The 14,794-nt window shown below is 43.8% G+C and overlaps 1 protein-coding gene across 1 annotated transcript in view; it reads left to right on the forward strand.

Annotated features, from left to right (window-relative positions):
• The window catches only part of olfm3a (olfactomedin 3a), a gene marked incomplete at both ends in the record, with an annotated part of 48,001 nt that overhangs the window by 17,564 nt on the left and 15,643 nt on the right, over window positions 1-14,794 (forward strand). The window contains one exon of the mRNA XM_080752101.1: window positions 13,132-13,275. Coding sequence (XP_080608227.1) covers window positions 13,132-13,275 — 144 coding nt within the window. The remainder of the gene's footprint in view (window positions 1-13,131; window positions 13,276-14,794) is intronic.

Below are 14,794 nucleotides of genomic sequence, written 5' to 3' on the forward strand. Positions count from 1 at the left end.
ACATGCAGCGTCCGATTGCCGTGAAAGGCCCAAGAAAGCGTGGCACCCTTTTCACTTTGGCCTATTATAGAGCCACCAGGAGGCCAAAAAACCTACCTTATCTGCCGGAGACCTGTTCTCTGTGCTCGTTGCTCACTTTGGGGGGGAGGGGGGGGGGGTGAATTATCCCTTTAAGCCCTATATATTATACTTATTTGAGGACAAATAGCAGATCAACAAAGTGCACAATGTGATCTACAGTGCATTTTCATAATACATGCATGTGACCTTTTAGATCTGCTAAGACTGCTATTATCACCATTTATGTATTTTTTAAATACAATGAGTGTGACACACATGATTCTACATTTCCCAAAATAACATGTATTTAATTCAGTCTCTGACCAGAAGCTGTGATAAAACACAATTATACTGGCGATAAAAAAATGAATGACAATTGACCAAAGGTGAGCATATCAAAAGCAGAGACATGGACCACCAGTAAATCAAACCCTAACGTATAATTATGTACTGTAAACTGTAGCTGCGGCTCCATATACAGTACCACTTTCTTCTTCTCTCTTTCCATCTTGGTAAGGTTATTGGCTCGTCAAACTTTCATTGTGTTTTAACCCATTTAGGCCTGAACACATGACGCAATATGTTATGCTTTAAATATAAAAGAAATAGCAGATATACAAGCTCACAGCGCGGCACCGAGTACCGCGCTGCGAGCTTGTAGATCTGCTATTTTTGAAAAATCGTGAAAATTAGAATTTTGACCCGATTCTATAAGTGTCTTTTGAATCCTTCTAAGATTTTTGGAAAAAACCTATGTTTCTATGTCAGCAATCTGGCCAGCCATCGTCAAAGAAAAGGTCCTTTTCACTTAAAGTTTTACTATGTAACTTTTTTTATAAAACAAATCTTAAAATTGTCCTAACTGTTAAATCGCTAAAGTTTTAGAACACCCACTCCGTTATGTTCAGCTTCTGAAGCCTTCTCTTTATATGTTTTCTATGAGCCGTGAGGGGGGGAGAATTTCGCGCCATGATGACGTAATCTGCATCATCTGTATACGTTGTGTATACGTTGCCCAATCACATCGCCGATCATGCACACATGGTACACTACCGGCCAATCACAGCTTATCTGCCCTGGTCTTGAAGTGGGGTCGCCATATTTGTAGTCGCCGTGTGTCTCTTTACTCAAAAAGTAATCTCGCCTACCAGGCAGGGTGAAGTCGTCCGTTCTTGAGAGACTACTATGTCAGTGGTGCTCAAACCTTTTCATGTGAAGGACCCCCAAAATGATATTTATTTGGCCACGGACCCCCATCTCAAAATATCTAGTTCCAGGGACCTCCCAGAAGCAAAATTTGAGTTACAAACGTTCGCTTTGAAAATACATATATTCAAAGATTTTCACACATTTTCACGACTTTTTTTCAAAAATAGCAGATCTACAAGCTCGCAGCGTGGCACTCGGTGCCGCGCTGTGAGCTTGTATATCTGCTATTTTTCACTGGTTAAAGCATTCAATAATTCTAGGCCTAAATGGGTTAATGGATCTGCTCTGTTGTCCATCCGAGTTATGGCATTGTCGCCGTCCCTGCCATTGTAGTCGCTTATCGTGCCTGGGATGTTGTTGCCATTCGTCATTGCTATGCTGATGGAGATGTCCGTATCAATCCAGTTACAGAGATGGCCACTCAGACGCCGGTTCATCTTCCCTGGCTGCCATTAGAGCAGAAATATTAACTCGTTTAAGGAGGCTGATCATCAGTTACAGCCCTGACATGCGCATTCCACATCGCTTTGCCTCCAATCCCCTCGTAGCTTTTTGGTTTGGACAGTTTTGATTGATGAACCCATATAAATCATCTGTTTAGGTCCCTTTCTTCGAGAAGGCAAAAAAATAAATAAGTTGTGCACATTGCTGGTAGCGCTTATGGTAAATGGATTCATTTCAAACTTTATAGATATTGTACAGGACCGTTTTTTGATGAGTTGTTATGAAATACATATTCCTTTGCCAATTGTAACATGCTGGCTGAGTTTCTATACTAAGCTGACACAAGGTGGCTCATGGTGTTTGTTCAATGCTGCTGTGCTGATACAGTAGCTCTATAATGACACCAGCAGAACCAATGCAAAGGCTAAGCCGTTTATATAAGGCAAGCTGTGAAGACAGAATCGTTGCCCTTGACTCCATCTCCATAAGTACACAGATGAGCGTTCAAATGTCAGAAGGGAGACATAAAGAATGGAAGCATATCGTCGTTCTACAAGCACGTTGTTCTACAAGCACGTCGTTCTACAAGCACACAACGCCTCGCACCGCGAGGCGTTGTGTGCTTGTAGATCTGCTGTTTTCACTACCTTTGTGCGACGGCCTTGTATAATGAAGCAGGGCTTTACTTTGCGAAAAAACGTACACGTTTGAAACTTGGAGATACGAGGTTTCTGCCCGACAGTGACAATATGCTAGTGTAGCCCCCACAGTTAGTACCAGCCATGAACCAGCGACAACAGCCCTGCTAATCGGGCTCAGCCCTATTAGCACGACTGGTTGTGCGTTGGACTGGCGAGTGGGAGTCCCGGGTTCAATCCCTGCTTCCGCGTATCACTACACTAGGAAAAAAAATTATTAGACAACATCATGCAGTCTTTGATGTCTTTGTGAATTTCTGGGATAGACCATAGTCATCTTCTAAAGGTCTTTGCACAATGCTGCGTTTTTCGGGCCAAATATTGGAGTGAATTTCGGAGTGCGTGAATAAAAACAATCAACCTCACGTTATGTCAATCACGTTTGCACACTGCCGCCGGTTTCGTATTTATTTTCGGACCAGGGTTGATTTTTCCCGATTTTCGCAGCTGTTGCACTGAGTCCCTTGCTCTCTCTCTCTTTCCTCTCTCTCTCCCTGGCCTACGGCTTTCGGATTTCCAAAACGCAACGAAAACACGCAGTGCAGTGTGCAACCACCTTAAGTCCGGATTGTGATCTGTGAATATTGGTTGGGTTGTGTTTTTTTGGGGGTTTGTTTCTAAAGTGTAGTTACTTACAGTATTTGGGCTTGCTTCCTAATGTTGTTTAAACCAGTGGTTCTCAAACCTGTTCATGTCAAGGACCCCCGTGTAGTCTGTCCGTCCGTCTGTCTGTCCACCTGATTGTTATTTTAACTTTAATTGAAGTTGAGTAAATAGCCTAACACTCAGGATTCCTCTTCCTTGCTCGTTGTTTGTTGAGCACTGTGTGAGGACTCCAGGAAGAGTCCTGGAGGGAAATGGCATTTAATCAAGACTCGCCTTTTTACGGTTCCACTTCCATGTGTTCCACTTACAGTGAGTGACAAAAGAAGTCTTGCCACTTCAAATTAAACCCATTATTTGGCTTCACACACAGAGATGCCCTTGGCTCCCAAGCTCATGCTGTTGGGTATGTGAGTCGTTTGTTTTCCTTTCTTTCACATTACTTTCATCCAGGCTGTATTTATAATTGGATGATGCTACGGCCCGTCAAACATTTTTGTCATTTCGAACAGCAGCTGCCTGCTGGGATCTGTCCTGGAAAGTTCTCAGCTGTCCATGCTCATCACGGAGTAGCTCGGCAAATTGGAATTGGTGGCATTTTTAAGGCTGCCTCAAGAGAATAGATCAAGACTTTTGGCCCAACGCAGCTCCAAGCAAGATCCAATGCTGCATGAAAGTAGCCTACAGCGGAACCAACTCTACGTAAAAGTGCTGGGCTGATCATTGCTTCTCCAATTTTCATGGCTGGCCATTATGAAGATACAGTACAGTACATACAGTATACCTCAACACAACCGCTTACAAACTGTAACCAATGTAATGTGTCTATAGGGGTCTTCAACTTCTCAGAGTTACTACAGTGGGGGGCTTCCAAATCTTTGTGTGATAGGAACAGTTGTTCATCCGTTCATGCATTTGTTCATGCATTCGTTCATTCATTCATGCATTCGTTCATTCATTCATTCGTTCATTCGTTCATTCGTTCATTCATTCATTCATTCATTCATTCATTCATTCATGTATTTGCATAAACCACTTGAACCCTAGCATCCCTATTCTGGGGGGAGCATTTGCCAGAGATTTGGTGTCGAGAGAAAAATAACAAACTAAGTACAGAGCCAACGGTCAGGTTTACTACAGTAAATATTGAGGGTTTAAGTGGTTAAGTGTCTGAAAACACACTAACAGGAAACCAAATATTAACAGAAAAGCTCTGTGGCATTTGAAGCACCCGGAAGTCTGCCGGTAGTACCCCAAAGCATGCATTTTATTTTTTTTTCTTTAAATTTTTATCCCACTATTTTTGTAACCCATTTTTTCACCCGGTGCCAATTGCCTAAGCTGTGATCCTGGGCTCTACTCTCCCTCTGCCAACCTGGGGAGGGCCCCGAACTGAGCTCATGCTTCCTTCAATGCATGAGGAGGGAGCAGGCCGCTTCTTATCACCTGACAGGGGGAGCTTCCCCGGTTGGACGTAGCGCGTGGAAGGAACACGTTATTCCAACCAGTTCCATTCCCCTCCATCAGGCGCCCCGGCTGGCCAGGGGGAGGCTTTATAGAGACCAGGATTACTGCATGTTTTTGTGAGAGTATCTACCCTAGGAGACATGGGGAGAACATGCAAACTCCACACAGAAAGGCCCTTTTGCCAACCCCACCTAGGGTGTGGGCACTGATGACGCGGAGGAGGGAACACGCCCCCCAGCACCCCAAAGCATGCATTTTAAATGTGTGCCTATCTTTTGCACGTCGCTTCAAGTGGATCGACCCCACACTCCCCCCGCCTCCGCATTCCTCTGAGTTTGTGTGTAGAGCAATAACTTCCAATGGTATGACTTTTAGAATTCGACACATCGGTTAAGGAACGTGGTGTCTGAGATTCATGTTACGAGGCAGCTGATCAATATCTGATCTATTTATCATTGTTTTTACAGAGGCATGAAGCACCATTCATTTTCTTCTCTCTCGCCTGTTTTCATGTGTGCGTACCAAAATGTGTGCGAGTGTGTGTGTGTGCTGAAGTGATCATTGCGCCTCTGTGTGAACGTGGTGTTCTTTACATTTCATTATTTTTCTTCTCTATAGTTTTGAAGATTTCCGAACTGGGAGGCAGGGGTAAAGATAGGTATATATGCTTTTAAATGCAGAAGTGTTGCTATCCCAGATTTGACCACCAGGCGGCGGCCCCTTCACTGCTCTACCATGTTTCTGGGGGCCTTTTGAAAAAGCCTGTTGAGTCAGCAGACAAAGGAATTGGCTAGCCCAAACCTAACCCTATCCCTATCCCTATCCCCAACTCTAACCTCTATCCTATAACCCTAATAGAAACCCGAACGTAACCCCCATATTATACTGTTTTAATGGTTTGTATATGGCTGATGGAGGTCTACATTGATCAGTTATGAGAACATGGATGTACGTATAAGCAACACTTGCCAAAGTATTGTAGTTTGGTCATGTTTCAGGAACATTTGATTGGCATGATGCGTCACATTAACAGCATTAAATTATTTAAAAAAACAATTATTGCCCAAAACATCACTTACTGCCCCCTTCGAGACAATTTATGAATTAATTATTGACACCTTTTTTATTACCCTTACATTTTTGACAAACAAATTTGGGTATAATTAGGTTACCATCTGTTCATTCCTCAGTTGTTAACTTGTTCTAATTGCAACATGTTAGGAGATATTGCAATTCATGTAAAGGCTATAGTGATTTATTCATAGTAAAACTTGAATCTGTGTTTTTCAAATGCAAAATATTTATTATAGGCTATCCGAGTCAGGTTAGAGGACTGCTTCTGAAAGCTGAAATTAGGCGATGACTTTCACAGTGACGGCAATTTGCAATATAGAGGGTATGCGCGTGACATCACTGTTGCTGGAAGTTATGTGGGAACACGCCTACTGAGTGGCAAAACACTAATTTCTGCCATTGACAGCCCATACATCCAAACAGAAAAGTCCTATCTGATTGTATTAAACAAAGTTAAAGGGATATTACACTTTCAAAGTCATTTTATCGTCTAATCAGGCTTTTATGAACACCCTGAACAGTTTTTAATTTGCTTGATTCAATATTTAGATATTTGATGTAAATGTTACCAGGCCCGACACGCCCAGGCCCTCTCCACATACACACCCATTGTAACTTCAAACTCCATTTTAACCATGATAAATTCATTAAAAACAACCATTATTTTTTCTGGTGACTCAAACTACCCTCCTAATACGTGAGCAGGCCGTGTTTTTTCGATAACTTTTTTCATTTATTTTTAATAATCCATTTTTGTATTCAATATTTTTCATTTTCCCAAATAATTATTAAAAATTAATGAAAAAAGTTATCGAAAAAACACGGCCTGCTCACGTATTAGGAGGGTAGTATGAGTCAACAGAAAAAACAACGGGTGTTTTTAATGAATCTATCATGGTTAAAATGGAGTTTGAAGTTACAATGGGTGTGTATGTGGAGAGGGCCTGGGCGTGTCGGGCCTGGTAACATTTACATCAAATATCTAAATATTGAATCAAGCAAATTAAAAACTGTTCAGGGTGTTCATAAAAGCCTGATTAGACGATAAAATGACTTTGAAAGTGTAATATCCCTTTAACTCACCAACATTGCGGCTGTACTGAAAGCTTGAATTATCCTCTTTCTATCTGCAAATTTTTGTTTCATAAAAGTCCACCATAGGCATGTTATGAGCTACTTTCTGTCAAGACATTCTGTGCAAGTTTTTATTTTTCCAAGTGTCAGAGTTTGGAAGCACTCGTTTTCTACAACACAACATCCTGCTGCCTCCTGCATTATGTGCAATTTAGAAACAGGTGGTATGCAGGGCCGTTGAGTGATTTGCAACTAGCACTTCCAAACTCTAATGCTCCATGCTGCTCAATGTTTTGCCACTCAGTCTAGATTAGGGGGGCGGGGCCCAGTGGACGTGCATACCCTCTATTCCTTTTAGGACCTGCAAGCATGAAAGACAATGTATGCTTCCAGCCACCTATAATTAGCAGAGGCAGATCCATTCATGTTTAATGCACCCTTCCTTGCTGAAAGGCAGGGGCGTCACATCAAATTCTGGGCCCTGGGTACAAGGATTCACTGCGGGCCCCCCATGAATGTAACTGTTGAAAAATAGCAGATATACATATGTAACTGTTGAAAAATAGCAGATATACAAGCTCACAGCGCGGCACCAAGTGCCGCGCTGCGAGCTTGTAGATCTGCTATTTTTGAAATATCGTGAAAATGTGTGCAAGAAACCTATGTTAAAAGTTTTGAAATATGATTTAATGGAAATGCTGTACATGTTTTGACAATAAAGTATATATATATATATATATAAAATAAAAAAAAGAAACCTATGTCAAGGACCCCCAAGATGATATGTATTTGGCCACGGACCCCGATCTCAAAATATTTCGTTCCAGGGACCCCCAGAAGCAAAATTTGAGTTAGAAATGTTCACTTAAAAAATACATCTATCATCAAAGATTTGCACACATTTTCATGACTTTTCAAAAATAGCAGATTACAAGCTTGCAGCGCGGCACTCGGTGCCGCGCTGTGAGCTTGCATATCTGCTATTTTTCAATAGCTTAAGTTACTAGGGCCCCTCCACCTTGGGCCCTGGTAACTCAGTCCCACTTTCCTACCCCTTGTGACGCCCCTGCTGAAAGGCAGTACACAGTGTCAGGCACATTCTGTAATCAAACAGAACCTCAGCATTCATGAATAATGAATAGGCAGCGCTGGAAAGTAACCACGTACATTTACTGTACTTCATTTTTGAAGTACTTTTACGTCAGTTGAATATGCTTCTACTCCGCTACATCTCAGAGGCAACTATTTTACTTATTTGAAAACTATTTCATACACGCGAGCACGCACGCACGCAGGCAGGCAGGCAGGCAGGCAGGCAGGCAGGCAGGCAGGCAGGCAGGCAGGCACGCACACACACACACACACACACACGGCGTGTAGGCTATACTTCAACTTGCACCGGTGGCGACACGTGCCGTGCATGGAGGAGCACTCGACACTCGGATGTCCATGAAAGTCTGCAAGTTCATTTCTCATTATTTTTCTCTTTGGCACACGTTGCCTCCTCCCTGAGTTTCATAATTTCCAATCCCTCCGCCTCTTCCTCTGCTTACCGTCTGTCTTTGACCGTCCGTCTGAGCGTCTCTCCCTCTACAGTATCTGTATTCTCTGTCTGTCTGTCTTTGTCTGTCTGTTAGCTATTTCTTCCAATTAGTTGAACTCCAATGTGTTGCTCTTCTATGTTTCAGCTATTGTTTTTCCTGCCTGTTTCTCTGCTAAAAATGTAATTAAAAACTACGCCAGGCTTTAAATGACAGTCTGGCATTTAGAGGACACTAAAGGGCCTGATATTTACAGAAATATCAAAGCAGCTTGTGTGCAGGGATGTGCTGGCCATTGGGAAAAGCGGGACAACTCCCGAATGGCCGGTTCATTCTCGGGCCGGTCCAGGCCGGGCCATCAGGAAAAAATTAAACTGTTTGCACAAAAGTAAAAATTAAACTGTTTGCACAAAAGTAGTGAAAACAGCAGATCTACAAGCACACAGCGCCTTGCGGTGCGAGGCGTTGTGTGCTTGTAGATCGGCTGTTTTCACTAGTTTAAATCATTTTTTAAATGATAAATACAAAACAAACGGTTTTGGACATACAAGGTTTCCACCCACAACAACGAAATATAGGCCTAATTCATGTAATTGGCCCACTGGCTTGTCACTTGTCATGATCTGAAATGGCAAATCTTTGAGTATAGCAGCAGCGCTATAGAGAGAGATCTCTCTCTATAGCGCGCAATGAGGGCCTCTCCAACTCTTTTTTCCCGGGCTGAATCAGGGGCCAAGCACGTCCCTGCTTGTGTGTATTCATTGTGTGTATACATAATTACTTCTGATTCGTTGGTGTACTACTTTGTTTCAACCATATTCTTTTTACATGGATTTTTTGTATTTTGAGTTGTATGCTAAAAGAATCAATACAATTGTTAAAGAGACATATCAAAGCAGACATATTATCTCAAATCGCTCTGCTGTTCTGCACATACACTATACAGTATGTGTATTTCTACTACAAAAAGCTACCGCATGCTGCAGCCAGTGCGCAAGGGGGATCTGTTCGGTGTTAAAGGTCTCATGTCATCAGTTTTGTTATTTTATGTTTTCCTCACCTCAATTACACCCAAACTGAACTTTAAACATTCAGTGGTTTTCTGGTGTTAAAATAAAGAGCAGATGCATCTCCATGGTAACAGATCATACCCCGTCTTCCCAAGCAACCAGAGTATGAAGTGTCTGTGACCATTCATGTACATTTTTAAGAAACATTTTTCTATTTCTGTACATCTCAGTATACTTTCAAAATGATGTAGCGTTCAATTAATTTGTTTTATTTTATATATATTTTTTTCATGTAGCCAGGTAGCAACAGATGAGTTTTGAGTGCAGTCCGTTCATCACATGCCATATCCATCCATTTGTAGCAACTATTTCTGAATATTGAGAGGATGTTGTCCATTACATGAAAGAAATAATTCTCCATCTGCAGTGCACTGTCCATCCATCTTCATCCACTTTAAGGTTTTACCCAATATGTTTTTGTGCATCCTAAATAGCAGTCTTGGCTGAAAGATGGCAGAGCTCTCAACTGGTTCATGAAACACATGAGACCCTGGGCTTTCATCAGCTGAGTGCTCAGGCCTCAGACATAACCAAAATGCAAAAACCTTTCATTTATACGAACATGTAAACACTTCAACTTGCAAGTCTGTCTCCAATATATTTTCTCACAAAGACGCGTCCATCCATGCCAGGGATCCGTGCATAGAACATACTGAAATATGGTCTGTGACCATTCATGTACACGACCGTGTCATTCTGAGGTCACTTTTGTCATGCGACACATATCGTTTGACATGATGTTGGCTGGGCTTAACTCATATAGTGCCGATCCCGCGATGACTCGCGAAATATTAAAAGTATTTACAGTGCCGATCGCGGGATGACTCGCGAAATATACTGTATATACAGTAAAGCTGGCCTGACTACCTACCGTCCGTTGAAATACGCTGGCACGGGTGAAGTTGCCGATTCATCATCATCGCGCATCCACGTGCACACAAAAAACACTTTTGATCCCAAGGATGGCATTGGATTCTCGCTAAAATAGCACAAGCATGAAGGCATCCATCTTCTATCATTGTTTACGTTTCGGACCAGAACTACTTCCGGGTGAATCTTGAACATCGTCAAGTAGAAATTGTTAGCTCGATCTACTTCCGGCCTTCAACATAAGAGACTGGCCGCCTATGGGGAATAGCCGAAATGTTTGTTTCTCATCCATGCGATAATAAAGAAAGAAAATACAACTCTTGCTACTGTGTGCGATCCATCCTCCAGTGAGTATATGCATATACCCAATTGCCTGCGGGTGTCGCTGTTGAGGGATTTTGCCTGTGAATCATCGCCTCTGACCGACATCACCCCGTTCACTCTGGGCTATCACCCTGTTCACTGATTGGTCTAGATTAGAAGTTGGGTGGGCGGTCCCCCTGGCTTTCATCTGCCAAGAGAAAAGCCTGTTTACGACGTGAGGCTGAGACAGCATATAACGGTATGTAAATTATCCCGCCGGGAGAATTTCACCGGATGTTATAGTTTTTTCACAGTGTGGTGTATTCCCCGCTGGCAAAAAGAAAAAAGGTTCTACTTCTCCCGACCCTTCGGTTGCGCTCGTAATAAACAATATCCAAACTAATACATGTTACACCTATTAACACATGGGCTGCTCAGGTTTATAACATTTCTAGCTGTTGCTGCTGCCGCCGTTCACTCACGCTTTATTTTGAAGAGCCTCGGAAGCTTCGTGCGTGTGCACGTGGGTGTCCACTGACGATTGAGGAAGACAATCCCTTTGTTTACAAACGCTTGCAAAACTAAAATCCAAACGCTGGCCGACCATCGCGTTATAGTGTCGCCGTGAAAACAAATCAGATCTCTGCTTCCCTGGCGTTCTTTTCACCTCATTCAGAGATAAAGCCCTTTTTATGTTTCAGAGTAGAATGGAAAACAATGCAACCAGTGCGTGCCTTTTTTCCCTCTCTCCCTCTCTCTCTCTCTGCTACGGGGTGACGTATGGACTCGGGTCATTCAGAGGGCAGGCACGTACAGTTAACCCTTCGTTGTCTCGTCCAGGGACGAGATGACTCCTTTTGGCATGGTGACACCTAGTGGCCTTAACTCGTTACTGAACGAGTTTGTCACCATGGTTGTTAAGAGTGAGTTAAGAGCTACAATCTATTTAGGTTTGTTTCACTGGCGGAAGTAAACAGACCTGCACTGTGTGACATAACTTCCCTTAACCGCAGCACTTCTGCCAATTCAGTTATGCAGCCCACAGTGGATATAGTGGCCAGGGTGGCTTTTACAAGCACTGTGGTTTTGCTCATCTGAACCAGAGGGAGGCGGGGTCACAGTGATAAGGACATCACCGACTCCTCTTGTTATCACCTAAAAAGGTGAGTAGCTACTCACCTAAAGGTGAGTTGCTACTCACCTCATCTTGGAGTATGACATGGACATTAGGCATGGCACATACATGAAGAACTATTGTAGATCAGCTCCTACAGCTGTGAAGGGTGGTCTGGTAGGAAAGATCTGTTCGCTGTAGCTCTTTGACGGGGAACATGTTTTCTTATCACTGCCAACTTCTACAACTGTCAAAAACCTGCGTTACTAATTGAAACCTGATCCGCTGAGCAGGGGCGTCACACCAAATTCTGGGCCCTGGGTACCAGTAAGACTCCCTAATCGGGAGATAAGCGACCGTTGCTCGCTTATCTCCTGTCACACTGCTGACATCAGTATGACATCACACCGTACACAAATGACCCTTATATAAGACCGGCATTATCTACCGACAGATTAGTAACAAGATGTCAAAATCGTTGAAGGTTGAATCTCCAGATATGGAGATAACCAACACATCCCTCCATATATGGAGATAACCGACGAATCTCACTAAGTCTGACCTCACAAGCCCCATATTTGGACACGAACAACATATAACTCCATATATAGAGACATAGCTGCTGACATCAGTATGACATCACACTGCTGACATCAGTATGACATCACACCGTACACAAATGACCCTTATATAAGACCGGCATTATCTACCAACAGATTAGATGCAAGCAGGATCTCGACTCTGACACAACTCATCGGCTCATAAGCTGGTTCTCCCTCCATATATGGAGATAACCGACGAATCTCACTAAGTCTGACCTCACAAGCCCCATATTTGGACACGAACAACATATAACTCCATATATAGAGACATAGCTGCTGACATCAGTATGACATCACACTGCTGACATCAGTATGACATCACACCGTACACAAATGACCCTGACGGCACACACCAAGCAGTGTGATGTCATACTGATGCGGAGATATGAGCAGGGCAAAGGTGTGACGTGTGACGTGTGACCGACCGACGGACGGACGGCCGGTGGAGGTTTTGATACTAAACTGCGACCTGACGGTCGCAACAAGGACTCACTGCGGGCCCCCCATGAATGTTGACTATTGAAAAATAGCAGATATACAAGCTCACAGCGCGGCACCGAGTGCCGCGCTGCGAGCTTGTAGATCTGCTATTTTTGAAAAATCGTGAAAATGTGTGCAAGAAACCTATGTCAAGGACCCCCAAGATGATATGTATTTGGCCACGGACCCCGATCTCAAAATATTTAGTTCCAGGGACCCCCCAGAAGCAAAATTTGAGTTAGAAATGTTCGCTTAAAAAATACATATATTCAAAGATTTTCACACATTTTCACAACTTTTCAAAAATAGCAGATCTACAAGCTCGCAGCTTGTAGATCTAAAGTTATTAGGGCCCCTCCACCTTGGGACCCAGTAACTCAGTCCCACTTTCCTACCCCTTGTGACGCCCCTGCCGCTGAGTGTCTCCCTGTTTATTGGCTGTTTGTGTGTGTGTGTGTGTGTGTGTGTGCGTGCGTGCGTGCGTGCATGCGTGCGTGTGTGCGTGCGTGCGTGCGTGTTCAGACCATCGGCCCTAAGGAGGGCTGGCAGGTGTACAGCTCGGCCCAGGATGCCGATGGGCGCTGCATCTGCACGGTGGTGGCACCCGAACAGAGCCTGTGCTCCAGGGATGCCAAGAGCAGGCAACTCCGACAACTACTGGAAAAGGTACACACACACACACACACACACACACACACACACACACACACACACACACACACACACACGTACAGGTACATGCACGTACATACGCACACATGCACCCACACGCACACTGGGAGGAGTTGTTATAAAGGAAGATAGTGGTTTTGTTATTCAATTAAATCAAGAATTTCCACTGGTTCTTTTATCGTCCTTTTATATCGTTGCTGTCAGGCAGAAACCAATTTTTTCGTGATTCAACTCAAATTAACACTTGCATTTGAATCCTTAAAAGTGACAATTGTTGGACATGTGAGGTTTCCAGCCGACTGAGAGGATGAAATGGGACATTCTGCATGCTGCATACTTTTTACTTTTGGTATGTTTGGTACATTTTGATGGCAATACTTTTGTACTTTTACTCAAGTACATGGGGGGGGGGGGGGGTGGGGGGCTGCGGAGGGGGCGCCGATCAGGTGATCAGTCACATGATCTCTTTGCCTGATCAGGGCAGGTATTTAAATCCCTCTGCCTACCACTTCATTCTGGCTTCTCTCCTGGCTTATATAACATAAGGAGTTTTTCACCGAACGGGCTGCGTGATTGCAGCCTTATGTATGCAACTAGAAGTTTAGGCCCTCATTCTAGGCTTGCACCCTTCGGTTGCTCGCAGCTGTCACTTGATGCAAAAATGCACGACCGTCATAACTGTCTGTACGGGTCCATTTGGTTCCATGCATTTGCAGGGACACGTGTGGCAGATGCTAAAGAAGGAGATCTCAGTTTTTTCTATATATCCTAGTCTAATGCCAGGTGTTTTTAGGTGTTTTTGATCGACGATCGCGCGCATGCACGGTGCCGTGCGCTATCTCCGCTTGCATGTGTCCACTCCTTCACCCTTTGTGAGTGACACCGTGCAGCCGTTGCCTCTCCTTATTCAATGTACTCCCAGTGCCACGTCACAACATTGGTGTGGGCGGGGCCGTTTCTCCCCTCATCCGCTTACAATGGGAGATACGGCCTCTCTTGACTCGTTGGTTTGAATGGTTCCGGATGGGCTCGGTGATGTTTTGTTTCCGGGTCATTTCGCTCCGGGTAAACTATTAGCCACATTAGCTGGATACGACGATAGATTAGATCGATCTTAATACTTTGATGAATTAAAGCCTTAAATCGGAGATGTCCGTTTTTGGCATAAGCTACCGACCTCGGTGCAAAACCCCTGTCAGAAAATGTGTTAAATCACTGATTCTTTTTTCGCGGAGCAAGGAAAATACGTCTTGATGCTTGGTGTTGTTGTTGGTATGTGAAGAAGTGGGGGGGAAGGGGACGTTGCTGTAAATGTTGCAAGTTTGCAAGCGTGAGTGTGCCACGTGATCACAACATCCGGGTATCGGCCGGGTAGGTACCTGTATTCGGTAGGCAAGCAACTGTGGTGTAAAAGTCCGCCACGTGATCAATGCCCTAGTTTAGGTGGTGTAGTAAATAATTTTGCATGGAATATACCATTCTATGCTTTATTTTTGCTACACTGCATGCCTGT

The sequence above is a fragment of the Nannobrachium achirus genome (assembly GCF_963921795.1).
Source record: "Nannobrachium achirus genome assembly, chromosome: 21".
In the NCBI taxonomy this organism is placed as follows: Eukaryota; Metazoa; Chordata; class Actinopteri; order Myctophiformes; family Myctophidae; genus Nannobrachium; species Nannobrachium achirus.